Below are 17286 nucleotides of genomic sequence, written 5' to 3' on the forward strand. Positions count from 1 at the left end.
AACTTGATCTAAAATTATCAGAATTTTTTAGTGGAATTAATTTTCTTTCCTTTACATCGGCCCTGATTTGCAGACACCTGTCGATCAGTAGCAGCTTTTATTCCATATCGAATGCTCTGGAAAAAAAGTGACCTTTGCCAATTATAATATTAATAATAATAATAATAATGTTTGTATGTCCAAACGGTCCAAACAAATCATGGCTCTGCAGAATGTGTCTATGTGAACTCTTCTACCTATAAATGTTGCGATTCGACGTTTTTTTCTGTGAGGTTTTCGTTTGCATGTGTGAAGGAAACCAGGAGGAAAAACTTCTTACTTGATTTTTTTAAAAGTCAGACCTCGAATACTTTGACATTCCGGTTGTTTGAAGGATAAATCATAAAAATGAAACGTTAGTGGGAACTAGGCATGGGTTGGTATTTGCTAATTTAAAGCTAAAATGTAGAATATGATCTAATTGTCACATATTGAGTATTACAGCCATGGGCAGATCTAGATGGGGGCCAGCAGGGGCCGTGGCCCCTGTACTGAATAAACAATATATAATCAGTTTCTTATAATGACATAGAAACTGTGACTAATTGATCTTTGGACCAATTTAATTTCTTCCCTCCACAATTTAACAATAAATTAAAAATAAAAATGTTTGAGTTTTACCTTCAGCTGTCGTCTGGATCAAAGTTCTGTTCCCTATGGAGCTACATTGGGGCCATAACATTTGTTTGAAAAAATTTGGAATACATTTTGAAACTAAACAAATGATTTGAAATGGGAAAAAATAAATAATAATTTAGCTGATTATTTTTTTTCGTTTCAAACTTCTGGTCAGGTTTGGCATGTGGGTGGAGCCTCAGATATGGAATCACGACTGGAAAAAATATTCCCAGCTGTTGTATTCTGGAACTTTGGGAAACGAGAGCGTTTTCAGTCTGTGATATTTTTCAAAACTAATCACATAAATATAGAATATATATAATTTTTTTGTTGGGCCAACACACCTGAATGAAATGACTTACTGGTTTAGTCTCTTAGAGAATTTTATGACAAATTTAGGGAATAATTATGCAATTTGGATCACCCACTTTTGAATGATGTACAGAAGATAAGAATCACTGCTTTGTAGTAATTGTGGATCAAACAAAATGAGAGAATGAAAGAAATGGGACTGAGGACGGAGCCCAGAGGAACTCCGCATGTAATGGAGATTTATACCAGAAATCAATGGGAGTTTTTAGTTTCCCATTGATTTCTGGTTGGGGGTTAAAATGTCTTATTTTTAAGTATTTAACCTGCCAATCAAGGAAACGTTTAATAACTTTGATATCCAGCTAATTTATTGATACATTTTTTTTAGTGTCACCAGAATTGAGGCAAGAACTTTTTCTTTCTCTTCTCAGAGTTGAAACATGTATAAGTAGATAAAAAAAACAACTTATGGGCCAAAAATGGAGCTCTGAGGAACCCCACATGTAAAGGGAGAAACGGATCTAAAAATATTGGCAGTTTTTAGTTTGAAAACCAGCTGGAGGTGAAAATGTCTTACTTTTCTTCTTATTTTGTTTCTAACACATTAATTGTTGCATCTTTGTTTTGCACCAACCAGAATCCAGGCAAGAACTTTTTCTCTTGCATCTCATTTTGATATTTAATTAAAAGTAGCTAAAAAACGAATGGGACTGAGAGTAGACCCCTGAGGAACCCCGCACGTAAGACCAAAAATGGTTGAGTTCTTAATTTAAAGTTACTTTAACCAACCAGTGGTTAAAATGTCTGATTTATTTTTTCCTATTGTTTCTGTTAATCCGTAGAAGTATGACTAGCTTAAAAAAACTGATGGGCCAAGAATGGAGCCCTGAGGAATCCCAAAGTCGATAGAAAATTATGTCTTTAATATGGGAAAAAAAGAGAGTTTCTATAATTGATGTTCTGAGCAAGAACAGGCTGATCTAACGAGGCATCAAAACACAGTAAACAGTTCAACTCTTTAAACTTTTTTATTAGCCAGCCCATGCCTAGTGGGAACAAATGGATTGAGAAATCGGCTTTGTTTATGCCTGAATTTTGTTTGTAAGATTTTGTTTTTATACGAGATGATTATGTTTTTCTTGACCTCATTATTGCGCCAACTGATTAAGTGTTGCTGTGCTGGCCTCACACTCGTCCCTCCACCAGTATTCCCGAACTTTTCCTCCACAATCACTGAATATTTTCAGTCCTGGAAGCTGGATTATCGTTTTTTTTTTTTATTCCTGGGGTCTTTGATGCTGAATGTCTTTGCACTGTCATTCTTTTGTTCTTGCGCTGCATTTTGCACCTGATGAGTCATAAAAACAAGCGATGGAGGAAATTCGCAGAGCACCAAGCCGAACCGGAGGGTTGAACCGCTAAACCTGTGAAAACCAAGCGGTACTTTTGTACCGGTAAAAAGCAGAAGGACGCCGTTTTGAAGTGAAACTGTCCAGCCGAACCGGAGGAATGCACTGCCGATTTTTGCCATGCTTGCTTCTGTTTTTAAATGTTTGTCGCAGCCTTGTATTAAAGTCTCATGATTGTCGGCCTCGTCACTGTGACTACACATCCACGGCTCCGCAGCAGGCCCAAATTAGCCCCAAGTTTATTTGTACTGATGGTTGTTTTGGAGTTTTCTGGTTCTGGATGTTTTGTAACCAGATGTTTCTGGTACAGAAAAGCAGCAACCCGCCATGATAGGCAAGGAACACAATGCTTCTTACCCACTAAATATCTGCTTCTGTTTGACCCCAGACAGCGGTGGACACAACTAACCCAAACGTTGCGCTAATCCCAAAGCACTGGTGGTAAACATTGCTTCTGCTGATGCTAAAGCGCTTTATTAACATGGAATTTAGCAGAAGCTAATGCTAAATTGCTACACCAACAAAAGATTCAGCAGAAGCTAGTGCTAAAGTGCTACAACAGCATGTTTAGTAGAAGCCAATATCAAAGCACCACACTAATATAAAATTTAGCAAAAACTTGCACTACACCAAGAAGAAATTAGCGTAAGCTAATGCTAAAGCGCTGTACCAACAAGGAGTTTAGCATATGGTAATGCTAAAGTGCTACAATAACATAATGCTTAATAGAAGCTAGTGCTACAGCACTACACCCACAAAACATTTACCAGAGGCTAATGCTAATGCGCTACACCAACATGTTGTTTAGCAAAAGCTGGAAATCTAAGTCGATATTATGGCGATATCAAACTTTATTCATTTAAAGTTTATAAAACAGCGAGATAAATTAGCGCTTTAGAATTTAAATCAGAGGAAGCTAAGTATGCTAAATGTTTTCAAAGTTAGCTCTGCTACTTGCACATTAGCATTTAGTGTGCCCACCACTGCCAATAAATATCCATTAGCACGTCTCCTTATTGTAATCAGGGTCAGCTGGTCCAAATGGAAATCAGAACCAAAGAAAATATTGGGCCTTTTTATAGCCATTTATCTCAATAAGTCATGAAAATAAAGACAAATAAACTGGAAATCAATGGTTTAGGTTTGTGGGTTTGAAAGGAAAGAAGGAAGGGACAAAAAGCTTTTGCTTGGATGGTTTTAAAGTGATGCAGTTTATTTACAGGGAATTCAATCATTTCCTCAAATTTCTACTTTTGTCCTTCATTTGTTGCCTTATTTAACTTATTTCACTGGACTGAAGATGATCAAATGAAAAATCCTTAAAGATTTTTCAGAATGCCTGCAAAACTTCAGATTAAGACCTTTTGATAATGATTATTAGGAAGCTGATTATGTAGAATAGAAATGTTAAAATTTTAAGTCTTTTCAACTTTAAAACAAATTCAATAGGGTTTATAATTATGAGGTACAAATCTCTGCAGAATGGCTTTATTGATTTAAATTCTAAATAATTCTGAATATTAAGTTACCTTGAAGGTACATTGGTTTATTTAGGGATATTTGAGTAAAAGTAGGGTGAATACAAATGCACACCACACTTTTCAGATATATTTTTCTTCTGTTTCATAATGTACTACTCTATGCAGTTAAACTGAACTTTGAGTAAAAGCGGTGATATTTATGTTTTAAACCTTCAGAAGTCATTTAATTATTAAAATGCACAATTCTAGTAGTTTTAGCATCAAAACTGTGAAATTATTTGGCAAATCACAGTAAATTAATCCTTCTAATCATTTGGGATGATTTAAATTTTTAATAAGATAATTGGTTGTGGTTGATTTTATTTAGAGGCATCGGAGTAAAGTTCGCTGAATGCCAGTGTATTTCAGTGGGAATTTATGTGACAAACCAACACAGATAGTGAGTGTATAGTTGTGAAGTTAAATCTGATAAGTGTGGTGGGCATTTGCAGTAAATCCAACTTACTTTCTTACCTCAAAATGAAATGTTATTTGCACTAAAAGTAAAGCACTAATAATAAACATTAGTTCCACTAATGCTAAAGAACTGAATTCAGCCATGTTGTTACCAAACGTGTGTTAGTTGCACAACATGTTAGGGAAGCTAAGTGTGCTAAAGGTTTTCATGTTGCAAAAACAACATAGGAAAAATTACCTTTGCTACTAGCATATTAGCTTAAGTGTGTCCAGATGTCAGACTTTATTCAACTGAAAGTTTACAACATTAGCACTTCAGGATTCATCCAAATTTATTTCGGAGAAACTAAAAGCGCTAAAGGTTAGCAAAAACACTTAAACCAGAAAACAAAGTTAGCTCTGCTGTTAGCAGATTAGCTCAAGTGTCTCCGGCACTGCAGATGTCAAGCTTTATTCGAGCAAAAGTTTACAAAACGTTCAAGGAAATTAGCGATTTGGAATTCATCTGCATGAATATTAATAAAGGGAAGATAAGATGTTAGCAGAACCCAAAAATTAGCTCAAGTGTGTTCAGGACTGAAATGTCTAATTTTATTCAACTGAAAGTTTACAAAGCAGCACTTTAGTATTTATTTACCTGAATAAATATTAGGAGGAGCTAAGAGCGCTAGAGGTTAGCTTAGAGAAGCTAAACCGAAAATTAGCTTTCCTATTAGCGCCTTAGCGGACGTGTTCTCACTTTTGCTAAAATCCAGGTTGTAAAGGTGTGAAAGTTCAAGGGTCATGATTTTTTGTTTTAATTTAGCTGCTGTGGAGGCGTGGCTCATGTTGATGATCCATCCAGATCTTCCTGCTCTCCGTCTGAAACCAAACGCCTCACTTCCTGGTTCATCCTTTATTCACTTCCTGTCTGTAACTCTCCATTTGCTTACTGTAAGCTGAAAAAACAACAAAAAGATGTTGTACTTGTATAATAAAAGCTGAATAAATAAACAACCTGAACTAAAAGATGTGCTGTGAATGACTGACTGAAGATGTACGACTAAAAGTCAAACATTTATTGCTTTAAAAGGAGAAAAAAACACAAATATATTATTAAAATGAACACAGAAAAGTGGGTTTAAAAGTGCAAAATCAGAGTCCAGCAGAGTACAGAGCGTTTTTCTTGGTGCTAGTTTTTCCACTGCTCTGGGGATTTGTTGAGGTTTCCTGCTTCCTGTTTCAGGACACTCAGTAGAGACTGGGAACTCTCCAGGATCTGTAGAGGAGAAACAACGAAAGCAGGTTAAATAAAAACAGAACATTTCCTCACATCATTTATTCCAATGTTTCTGTTCATTCAAGGGATTTTTGGTAGAAAAATGAAGAAAACTCAATTTATGTTTCTGTTAAAAAAAGGTCGCTGCTAAAGAAGCTGCGCAGAGTTCTATATCCAAGCATGTAAGTGGAAAGTTAAGTGGAAGGAAAACTGTAAGAATTAAAGGGTAATTTTGATTCATAATTGCATTTTCTAATTATTTTGAAAATACATTTTCTGTCTGTTGTAATACCCATTTTGAATCCTACACCATGTGTTTGGGTGTTTAAAAGAAAAATTTAGTGGTAGAAGAAGCGTTAATAGAATATTTATTATAGAGAATTATAATTTAAATTTTACATCTTGTGCAGTCAGCTTCATTATCAAAAAATATTTAAGCATATGAGTAGAAAGAAATCAGATTTATACTTAATTTATGATAGTTTTCTCAATAACTAAGTTCATTTACTGCATATATTCTTAATAAATCTTATATTTACTGTTTTGGCATTTATTTTAAAAGCTTTTTAAGAAAAAAGAACTTCTTTAGACAAAATTCAGCCATCTTTTCTTCCTGGATCATCTAACTTCCCTTTAACGCACCAGGAGCTGAGTGGCATTCATCATCTGTTGCCAGGGCGATAAAACTCAGTGTCTAATCTTAAATATTTATTGTGTTGCTTGTTTTTGCTAGAAGGAGATCATTAACCAGAGCCTCGTGGCTTCCTGGTCTTCCTGATGTTTTCCCAGTCAGACCAGTTCAGGAGTTTCTGTTTTCAGAAATTAGCCAGAGGACAAAGGGAGTTCAGCAATAACAAGTCGGATAAGAATTAATTTAAGGCTTTATAAGGTTGTGGAAACTCTGGTTGAGGTTTTTCTCATAGAAAGTTTTCATAAAAAGAGAAAAAACTTAAAAACTTATTTTCCCCACTGGTATTAGTTTGGTCATGTTTCCATTGCAAATGTACACAAAAGTTTGTAAAAAAAAAAAACAAAACAACAAACACAATTTTGCAATTAAAATAAAAAACCAACAGACATGTAATCAATATCAATAGATAATACATCTGATAAAATATTTAATATTCAATATTTGGAATATTCTATATTAAAGTTGGTGGAATCAACTGACTCACTCACTGTCTGGTTGCCTAGCAACAACCTTCTGGGTAAGAAGTAGTTTCAAGTCCCCACCCGCCCTCCCCAATTGTGGTTGCCTAGCAACGACCTGCTAAGTAACTGACGCAGAAGCAGTTTCAAGTTTCCTCACTGCAACTAAAAACTGCTTAAACAAATGCAACAAAAAAAAAAAACAGCTTGTGGAGGAAACTGGATAAAGCAGCCGGCAGTTTGGTAATATTCCAGATATTTAAAACAAAAAACTAATCAATAATTATCGAAATCAAGTATCGATGCCAACTGACATAAAATTCTTGAATTGTGATATCCGTAGCCCTACACGAATTTGCAGTTTTTGAAACAAAAACTCTCCCGTACTGTTTGTAACAACTACCTGCAATAAGACCCTCAATGATGCTAAGCTAACATGAATACCTTGGCGTCAAGATGCTAAGCTAACATGAATACCTTGGTGTCATAATGCTAAACTAACATAAATACCTTGGCGTCAAGATGCTAAGCTAACATGAATACCTTGGTGTCATAATGCTAAACTAACATGAATACAGTGGCGTCATGATGCTAAGCTAACATGAATACAGTGGCGTCATAATGCTAAACTAACATGAATACCTTGGCATTATATTATTAAGCTAACATGAATACCTTGGTGTCATGATGCTAAGCTAACATGAATACCGTGGCGTCATGATGCTAAGCTAACATGAATACAGTGGCGTCATGATGCTAAGCTAACATGAATACCTTGGCGTATGCAGCCTCCGTCTCTGCGATGGTGCGGTCCAGGTTGGCCCTGGTGGTCAGTCTATGCGCCATGCTCTCGTTGACCCGGCTTAGCTTCTCGGAGAGAACCCGGATGTCGTGCTGGAGTCGCTCCTTCTCGTTTTCCTCCAGCCGGATCTGGCGGTTCAGCTCGTCCCGCTTCGAGCACAGGTCCTCGATACCTGACGAGACAGAAGAGAAGGCCGTTCTTAAAAGAACCGTCGAAAAATGACCTGCTAGGATACTTTGATGAGAGGAGGTGTTTTAAAGGTTTGCTGCTAGCATATTGGTTTAAAACAAAATTATATGAAAATAAGTTGTATTGATACAAGAAAAAAAGGTGTGATAACATGAGAACAAACTCATATTACCAGAATAAAGTCATAAAGCAAGAAAAATAATCATCTCGTAATAATAAGAGAAAAAAATGTTTGACAGTAACTCAAGATAATATCAGAATAAAGTTGTAAAAATACAAGAAAAAAGTTGCAACAATTCCAGAATAAAGTCAAGATAAAACGAGAATAAAGTTGTATGACAAAAGTCAGAATATTTTGAGAAAAAAAGTGATAATAAGGAGAAGTTACAAAACCTTACAGTTGTACGACAGCAACTTGTCACAATACGAGCAAAAAGTTTTAAAATCAAAACAATATAACAAACATTTTTTAATAATAATACTCCATCAGCAATGAGAGCTGATCAAGAAAAAAAATCGGCCGATTCCGATCCAACTGATCGGTGCAACTCTAGGTTGTCGCGAAAGATTGATGGTTTTATCATTACTGCAAATAAAATTTAAACTTCCTTTCACGTTTTTATGACACAGGTTTTGTTCACCACAACCTTTAACATGAAAAAGGAGCTATATTTAAAACTTCAGCCTAAAAATAATCTCAGACGAACCGTCCTCAGACTGCAAGACCTTAAACAGATTATGTGAGGCACGGAGGATTTCATCCTGGCTTTTCTACCTCACAGATGAGGATGGATGTTTCAGAAAAGTGAATAAAAGTTACAGTTAAATTAAATCTACATCAACGTACAGTGCAGAGAGTTAGAAGCTGGTTTTAACTTTATATCCCAACCTGTGAGCGTTAATCAGACTCCACTGTGCTGTTAACAGGTTTACACCCAATTTAAATCTTTGTTTTTACAACTAAAGTCGTTAAAGAGTTATTTTATAAAAGTACGCCCTGTTAAAACTGGTCATTTTGCTGTTACGCGGTTTACGGGGAGCAGATTTTGAACCGAAACAACATGACGACCCGCTTTAAAACCAGAAAACGTCCATTCAGGCGGTTAACGTGTGAAAGCAGCGACTTACATTTCACAAGCTCGTTGTTGTAGGTCTGAAGAGCCGCGGCTTGTTGGGCCATGGTGGCTTTTAGCGAGATTCCCGCCGCTACGTTCAGTTAAACTGATTGTTTTTAACGTTTAACTGCAGCTGACTGCATGTAAAACAGCAAACAGAGGCGGTTTAAACGTGAAAAGTCAACTGAAGCGCTCCTGCATGGCGGGTGATCCTGTACTACTTCTTCTTCTCTGGTAATGGCGGTTAGCAAGGAACGTTCTGGTGCATTAGCGCCACCGTCTGGAATGGAATGTTTAACTTGATATATATATTTACTATTATAAACAAGATTCCTCCTACAATATTCCTAGTTAATAAAATGAGCAGAGGTGAACAGTAACCAAATGTATTTACTTAGTTACATTTACTAGGGTAATTATTTGAAAAATAACTTTTAGGAGTAGTTTTACCCCTCCGTACCGATTACCTTAACTATTATTATTATTATGAGGTGTCGCTGCTCTTGCTTGAGTAAAATTTCTGGATACTACGAGTAACTTCATTGAATGAACGACAATCTTTTCAACACAATCGAATATAATATAGACACACCTACAATTTATGTTAAAGTGAGACCTCTTGTTTATAGACAAGCTATGTTCTTCTATCAGAAGCGTTTGAAAAGTCAAATAAATCATAATAAATACAATAAACACCTGAATATTGTTAACGGATGTATCCCAATATCAACTTTAAATGTTAGTTTCATAGACTTTAGTTTTTTAACAATTTTTATTTGTTCTTAGTTTCAAGTTTTACTGGTTTCCATTGGCTACTAATTCCCATATGGAGAAAGCAAAATAAACTTTTTGATGGCTGTTGCTACTAAGTTTTGACACTTCATTTTAGCATTTGAAATATTAGAATTTGCAGTTTATGTTTTCCTCTGTCTGATGTTGAGAGGCATAGTAGCTAAAAAGTATACTGGAGAAAGAGTAGCACTACTTCAACATATTTTTATTCAAGTAAAAGTAAAACGTAGCCATCAAAGAAGTGACTCAAATTATCAATCATTTAGTATTTAAAAGTTACATAATCGGACAGATCAAAAATATATAAGTGGAAATTTTGGTATTTTAAGGATCAAAATGACAATAATTCAAATAAGTAACAAAAAATAGCAAAATCAGAGAAAAACAAAGTTTCCAAATCAGTTTCTCTCAATAAAAGAACTTATGGAACTTCAACAAAAACTGAAAATGTGTGAATTTTTGGTCAAAACATGTTTGATTTTCATTCAGTGGGTGAAAAAATCCATAAAATTAACTCAAGTAAGAGTAGAAATACTTCACAATGAAATTACTCAAGTAAAAGTAGAAAGTACAGCATAGTAAAAATACTCCATTACTCTAGTAAATGTACCTGAGTACAGGTAACAAGTTACTGTTTATTTCTGACTAATGAAAGACATCATTGCTGTTTGATGTGTCTCATCTAAGGTGTGGTGTCGCTGATTGCGAATCAATAAACGTGACGTCACCGGTGTGGGCGGAGCCAACGTCCAGGCACCATGGCTTCGGTAGAAACCGAGGTGAGTATCAGAGCTCTTTCTACGCTAAACTCGTCCCACTTCGCTGCTCTTTTCCTGCGGCCGTAGGACCGAACTCCCTCCCTACGGCCGGGGACTCGGTCTGTAGGCGAGCAGACGGCCGGTGTCTGGTTGTAGTTTCACCGTGAGCTGCTCGCTGCCAGCTCGCAGTCTTGTGCTTTTGTGCTGGACCCGGAGGACAACTGAATGTGCAGGAAGATGCTGTGCCCCGGAACATGAATGACCACCGCTGGCGTGTTGCTGGGCTAACCAGCGGGGCTTAGTTATACACGTTCCCGGTCCTTGTCACTACCCCTGAAGCTGTGTCCACCTTTAGCCGCTCATAAAAACATACAGATGTTTAGCCGAGCATCACGAGGCGATATAATTCATAGTTTTTAGCTGTTTTTCATTTTTCCCGGCTAACCGGTGGCTAATTACGAGCGCTGGTCAGCTAGCTAGCAGCGATGCTAGCTAGCTGACTGCTTCTCTCTATCAAATATAAAACCAGAGAGAGTTTTTTATTGGAGGCTGTTTGCTTTGGAAAAGGCGACGCAGTCTTAGAAATATTTGTAGCTGCAGCTGGTTTGAGAGTGTTGTCTTTGCTGTGGTTTACAGCATGAAAGCTAACCGACTAATGAATGCAACTGTAGCAAGGCGCCAGCTCTGAAACCGGGTTTATTCTGCACTTTTTCACCTCTTAAACCTGATATTTTGCAGTTTTTCTGCTTGCGATTGCTTGTTTTTATAAGGTGAAAGCGGATTCGATCATTTCCTTGTGCTGCTTTATGGTTTAAAAGAGGGCAATGCTGTTTCTGATTTTCCTTATTTTCATTTAAAGTAAATGATTATGAGGAGAAATAACTAAAGAGACAGCTCCAGATTAAAAACAAACAAACTACAAGAAGCCTTAATGTTCACAGCATCTGTTTTGGGCTTCAGTTTTTGTTTTCTGTTATATTTTATACATATTTAAGAGGTAATGCATGATGTCAGACGGCAGGGGGCGCTCAGACAGCACTCTGGTTTCAGTGTAAAATCCTAATTGTTTTTAAGCTGGACTATTGTCAAAGTAACTGAGTGTTTGGTGTTATGGTATATTTTCATTTCATTATATATATAAAAAAAAGCTAATTATGTTCGTATCAAAGTTTGTGGAATATGTCCAATTAACAATTTTGTAAATCTGCAACTTGCTGATTTATATATAAAATAATTAGTTACCTTTCAGATACATTGAAAATTTAACGGTGTTTATAAAACAATACTTTCTTGAAAACAGCTGAAAGTTGGTCATAAAATACTTAAAAATCCTACAGATTTTGTGGATAGAGGCATTTATAACCAAACTGAAATAATCAATAATCTCATTTCATTTTTCTTTTGCACACTTCAAAATGTAGCCCGATTTTTTCCCTAATTTTCCCAGCCTTCATGTTATCTGCTTGTTTTGCTCTGTTTTGCTTCCTTACAGCCTGAATTAACCAGACATGTCTTGCTAAGATGATTGAGTAGTTAGTTACAGCTTTAGTGCTTCACCTGACTTAACGTTTTCTCACCTGATCTGCTCTGAAAATACACAGAATTGAGACATGGTGTGTTTACTGTTTGGAAATAAGGTCAGATTTTAGATTTCCCAACCAGCCGGTCACCTGTCAGTCCCAGCTGAGATGAAAAAGGAGAAGTTTTGGTCATCTGTGCAGCTCCAGTCGTGTAACGCACATTTTTCTTACTCTCGCTGGTTTCCTGGCTTCAAGATGTTGGAGGAAAGTTTAGTGATAAGATATGCAAAGCAAACCTTATCAGGACTCTGAAGTAGCAGCAATAACAGTTTTTTCTTTTGACTTTTTCACTTGGAGCAAAATTGCCCTTCAAAAAAATTAATCTTCAGAATGGAAATTATCGAGCTTATTATTTTCTAACATGCCACTAATTGATTAATTGCTTATTGCGACAGGGTTATTCAAGGTGCTTTTGTTACTTGGGCCTAAAAGACTATAAAAAATAAATAAGGTCCAATACTGGATCCCAGAGGAACCCCGTATGTCACCTGAAAAAGAGGGAATAAATAGTTCTTTTTGTCACTTTTATCGTTACCGCCTAAAAATAATATTTTTTTAACTCAACGTTGAAACAAAAAGGTTAAAAAGAAAAGGATTTTGAGTTTTTGGAGTGGATTTAAGTTGAAATCTCTGTCGATTGTTGACCTTATTCTATTTTTCTATTTCTTTATACTCTCATGTTCCAATAATGTTCACAATAAACTAAGGAATTAGAAATACTCTTAAAATAACTTTTATTTTATCGCTTTTTTTGTAGGATTTTAGAAAATAGACTGACTGGTTATGTTGCCAGTTGCACCTGAAAGGCAACTATTGGGAAAACCCTCAGTGTTGAACTCCTGGTCTCCATGTCAGCCATTAGAAAAACTCGTGTTGCATTCGGGGCCGGTTGATTCCAACAGGCATTTGGGTTTGGACTTTAGTCCATCTGTCTCTCTGCCTGCAATGTTTAATTTCTGTTTGTCTTCGTTGCAGGTGAGTAAGTAGAGTTTTTATAGTTGTCGGCGAGCGCTGACATGAGCTTTGGTTTATTCATCATTGCAGCTGAATAAGAAACATTAAAACTCTTAATTGCTGACTTTAGGAGTCGCTGTGGATCTGTTTTGTTTTGGTGTTTTTGGCGTTTGATTATCACAGCTTTGCAACTCCATCCTACTGAGAAAGTGGTGGTTCTGCTTTAACGTTCCGTTCTGTTCTTTTTTTCCAATTAAAGATTGAGGAGTACATGTTAGGCCCACTTTAAGAAAAATATTTTGTGGAAGAAACTGTCTGGAATAAGATGTGTGGTTTATAATCTTTTGCAGTCTTGGAACTGTTCTATTGTTGCATATTAAAGTTGCATTTAAAGTTTTAGGTAAAAAAGAACTGTTTTATGTTTGCTTAGTCAGTCATTTTATTAGAATAGCACATTTCAGCAACAAAGTGCTTTACATCATAAAAACATAAACACATCACACAGTAAAAGACTCTGTATTTTGTAAAGTGCCATCTTTAAAATCATCAGTACACATCAGATATGTTGATTAATATTTCATTTATTATGAGTCAAAAGAAACTAAACAGGTGACTATTTAGTCTAGATCAAACTCGAGGCCCGGGGGCCAAATCTGGCCCGCCGTAGCTTTTTATGTGGCCCTCTAGTTTCTAAATTACATGAATAACTCCCTCCAGTGTTTTATAAATCTGCAAAATTCACACAAAATCATCAGATCTCCACCTTTTTTCTGATTTTACTGAATTTTTTTCTCAAAATTTGCCAAACACTTTGAGTTTAAATGACTGCTGCCTCAGCAGTACTTGATGTCAGGTTATAGTCTGTGACCGATACGGCGATTAATAAAAAGTCACATTTAACTTCATACATTTGCGCAAATATTGAAAAGATGTCTTAATATTTCTAAAGTAGCACCACAAAATCTGATTTTTATTGCAAAAAAACACAAACAATCACATAATCCTGGAGGAACGGCCATTTTAACAGTTTAATGGGTTTTATCAGTACATTCTGGCATAACCGCCACTTTAAGAACATTCAGATTTTTGATTTGGCCCAAAATGAAAATGAGTTTGACACCCCTGGTCTAGATTTAAAGGAACTCAGTGTTTCGGCTGTTTTGCAGTTTTCTGGAAGTTTGTTCCAGATTTGTGTTCTGGATCAGGTGCAGCTGGAGGATTGATTTTCTTTTTAAGGCAGACCTGTGAAGACGCTGTTGCACAAATCGATGCGACTGAAGATAAACGCATGGATGAGCTTCTCCACCTAGCTGGGACATTAGTCATTTAATCCTGGAAATGTTCTTCAAGTGACAGAAGGCCCATTTTGTAACCGTCTTTATGTGGCTCTGAATGTTCAGCTGATCTGATCTCTAGTTTGTAGCTGTAATAACTGAATCTGTTCGGTGACTCGTTCCTTTTGTGGTCCAAAGATAATAACTCAAGAGTTTTTATTCTGTTCATTTGGAGAAAGTTATGGCACATCCACACATTGATCTGTTCAGAGACTGGATTGTTTCAGAGTCACTGCTGACATCGTGATGTAGAGCTGTGTATCATCTGCGTAGTTATGGTAGCTATTCTTACTTCCTGTTATAACCTGAGCTAGTGGTAGCATATAGATATTAAATAGGAGGGGTCCAGGGATTGACCCTTGGGCTGCACCGAATGTGACTTCTGTCATTCACCTTACAGGAAGTTTCCACCTGTAAGGTGTTTCTGTCTAAAGGGCTGGGTTTAGTCTGCTGTGCAGAATGTATCACATTTCTAGGTGTAGCAAAGCTTGCAGGTCTAATATTGAGTTTTTATTGTTAGTGTGTGTCACATGTCCTTTACTGTAAAAAAGCTTCCTGCTTCGTTTGTATGAAACCTGTTATGTTACTTTATAAACACTTGATACTTCGTGGCTGGAGGAAGAAACTTTCTGGCAACCATTCAGACGTTCACTAATCTCCTGTTTGTGTCAAAGATACTTGGGCGTTATTTGTAATGGTTTTAAAATTAAAACCTATAAAATTATTGTTAATTAAACTATCTTTGGATTAAATGTTCTTAATCGTGTACAAGTATTACATACCTGTACACTTGCTTACATTTTTCCCTTTCTGCTTTAATTTTGCACATTTTAAACAAATCAATTTACAGAGATGAGGGACCACAACCACCTGCTAACAGCTCAAATTCACAAATAAATGTATACTATTCTTATCATTCAAACACCAAATATACTTTATACACACAGTGGAAACCGTCTCAGCTCTACCACAGCAGCTAACATCCATGGTTTTCCTTGTTGCCATTCTTGGGGGCACAACCAATTCTGGACGGGCTAAAACACCAACCAACAGCATGTCCAGTAGTATTGCTCCTATGTATTTTAGCTTCCCAAGCCGCATTTTCTTTGAAATATTTTAGAAATGGCTAACTGGCTGCTTTACAAGCCAATATGTTATCAATAGAAACTCCTGGAACTTCAAATTAGAGCAGCAAATAAAAGCTGGTTTTGGAGGAACGGCAATGGAAACAATCTTCTCGTCATGTCAGTGCTTCTCTAGACCTAACAGAGTAACCTCTGGGTTTAACCAGAAAGTAGGATATCATCATGCAGTTACATGGTTACTGTTGTTTGGCCCAGTGGTTTGTTTGGGGAAGATGAAGTTGTGCTGTTGTGGCGCCATCTTGCCTGGTTTATGCTCTTCCAACAAGGTTCTTTCTCTGACATCTTCACTCTTGAAGTTAAACTATTTCAAAAGGAAATATTTTGAGAAAGTACAGTCAAAAGACAAATCTGATTACTGCAAATATTTAGTGACTGTTTGGCAAACCTGCAAAGACAATGTTGCAGCAATCAAGTCAACTAAACGTAAATGCATGCATGAAGATCTTCCTTGGACATTAATCCTTTAATCCTAGAAATATTCCTCAGGTGATAGAAGGCCGACTTTGTAACTGTCTTTATGTGTCTCTGAAAGTTCAGGTCAGAGTTCATCACTGCACCCAGATTTCGGACCTGATTACTAGTTTCTAGCTGAAGCTGACTCTTGATCGTTCCTATTTAGGTCCAAGAATAATTACTTTAGTTTTGTTTCTGTTCAGCTGAAGAAGGTTATGGCTCCTCCATGCCTTGTGTGCAGAGAAGACATCAGGGCAGGGCAATAAATCAGTAACAATATATGTTACGGTAGACATGATAAAACATATGTCCAACAGAATGTTCAATAATTTCACTGAATTTCACAGAACCGCACAGCATTCTGGGGGATGTAGGCAGAGGAAAAGTTTTAGCCACTCAACCTCTCATGGCCACCTAATCAATCCTGGCGACATCAACCAACTCACTCACTCTTTGGTTACCTAGCAACAACCTGTTGAGTAACTTGCACAGTAGCAATTTAAGGTTTTGCCACCGTGCCTCATAACTACGTAAAAATAAAACAACAACGCTGTTTAGTGAAAACTGTGGATAAAACAGGAAACATCACCAATTTGCTAGTATTTCAGATATTTAAAACAAAACAAAAAACTCATCCATAATTATCTATTTTGACCGATATGAAATGTTTATGTCGTGATTTGTTTTTCAGCCATATTACCCAGCCCTAGTACACACAACCAGTACCTCTCCTGGTATTTTTTGAGAAAAGTACTTGTTAAACATCAGGGTTTCCCCCAGTGTATTATAAGCCTGGCGGGCCTCCAGTGTTTACTGGAGCCCCCACCAGGCAAAGCATTGCTTATTTATTTAAGTCTTTTTAAAATGTTTGCATCTTTTAAAGTCTTTATAGTTGTTGTTGTTCAGGTATTAATCCTCCAATCTTCCAATAACACATAATTATCAAGTAACATTTTAAAATTTCATGTCAACTTTAAATATTTATTAACTCAAAAACACGACAGGCTGCTGGATGAATGACTGACCAACCACCGGGCGTAGCAAGTTTTCTGGGGGAAATGTTGAACATGATTAAAATATGATTTTTTATTATATATTACAACATTTAATAATTTTACACATATTAATCAGTGGCAAGGAATAGTTTCCATCCATGTTAAAGAATGATTTAAAGAACAGAAAGTTCTGATATCTGCTAATTGAATTTCCCTCTGTGATTGACGGGTTGTTTATTATTTTTATTATTATTATTATTTAGAACTAAGGAAATTCTTGCATGTTTTTCTTGTGCTCACCCAGCAACACGAACCATCATCAGAGTTGGTTTTGCTTCTTTAACTGGGAGACTCGGTGGTTTTAATTCATCCAGACATTTCTGACTGAACCTTATTGAACAACCTCTTTTTCTCTTCTTGCTGTTGCTCTATTTTAAGTGTTTTCAA

The 17286-nt window shown here is 36.4% G+C and overlaps 2 protein-coding genes across 2 annotated transcripts in view; one reads left to right on the forward strand and one right to left on the reverse strand.

Moving 5' to 3' along the window:
* Window positions 1–5358: 5358 nt before the first annotated feature.
* Window positions 5359–9056, reverse strand: ssna1 (SS nuclear autoantigen 1). Its single transcript, XM_005813127.3, has 3 exons — window positions 8842–9056; window positions 7497–7696; window positions 5359–5573 (listed from the first exon to the last, which is right to left on the reverse strand). Exons 1-3 carry the CDS (start codon window positions 8891–8893, stop codon window positions 5487–5489), a joined length of 339 nt encoding a protein of 112 aa, XP_005813184.1. The 5' UTR covers window positions 8894–9056; the 3' UTR covers window positions 5359–5486.
* A 1290-nt stretch (window positions 9057–10346) lies between these two features.
* ehmt1 (euchromatic histone lysine methyltransferase 1) overlaps window positions 10347–17286 on the forward strand; it is a 34812-nt gene continuing 27872 nt past the window's right edge. The window contains exon 1 of the mRNA XM_023338433.1: window positions 10347–10399. Within this exon, the coding sequence (XP_023194201.1) occupies window positions 10379–10399 (21 nt within the window). The 5' untranslated portion in view covers window positions 10347–10378. The remainder of the gene's footprint in view (window positions 10400–17286) is intronic.

This window comes from Xiphophorus maculatus, chromosome 8 (assembly GCF_002775205.1).
Source record: "Xiphophorus maculatus strain JP 163 A chromosome 8, X_maculatus-5.0-male, whole genome shotgun sequence".
Taxonomy (NCBI): Eukaryota; Metazoa; Chordata; class Actinopteri; order Cyprinodontiformes; family Poeciliidae; genus Xiphophorus; species Xiphophorus maculatus.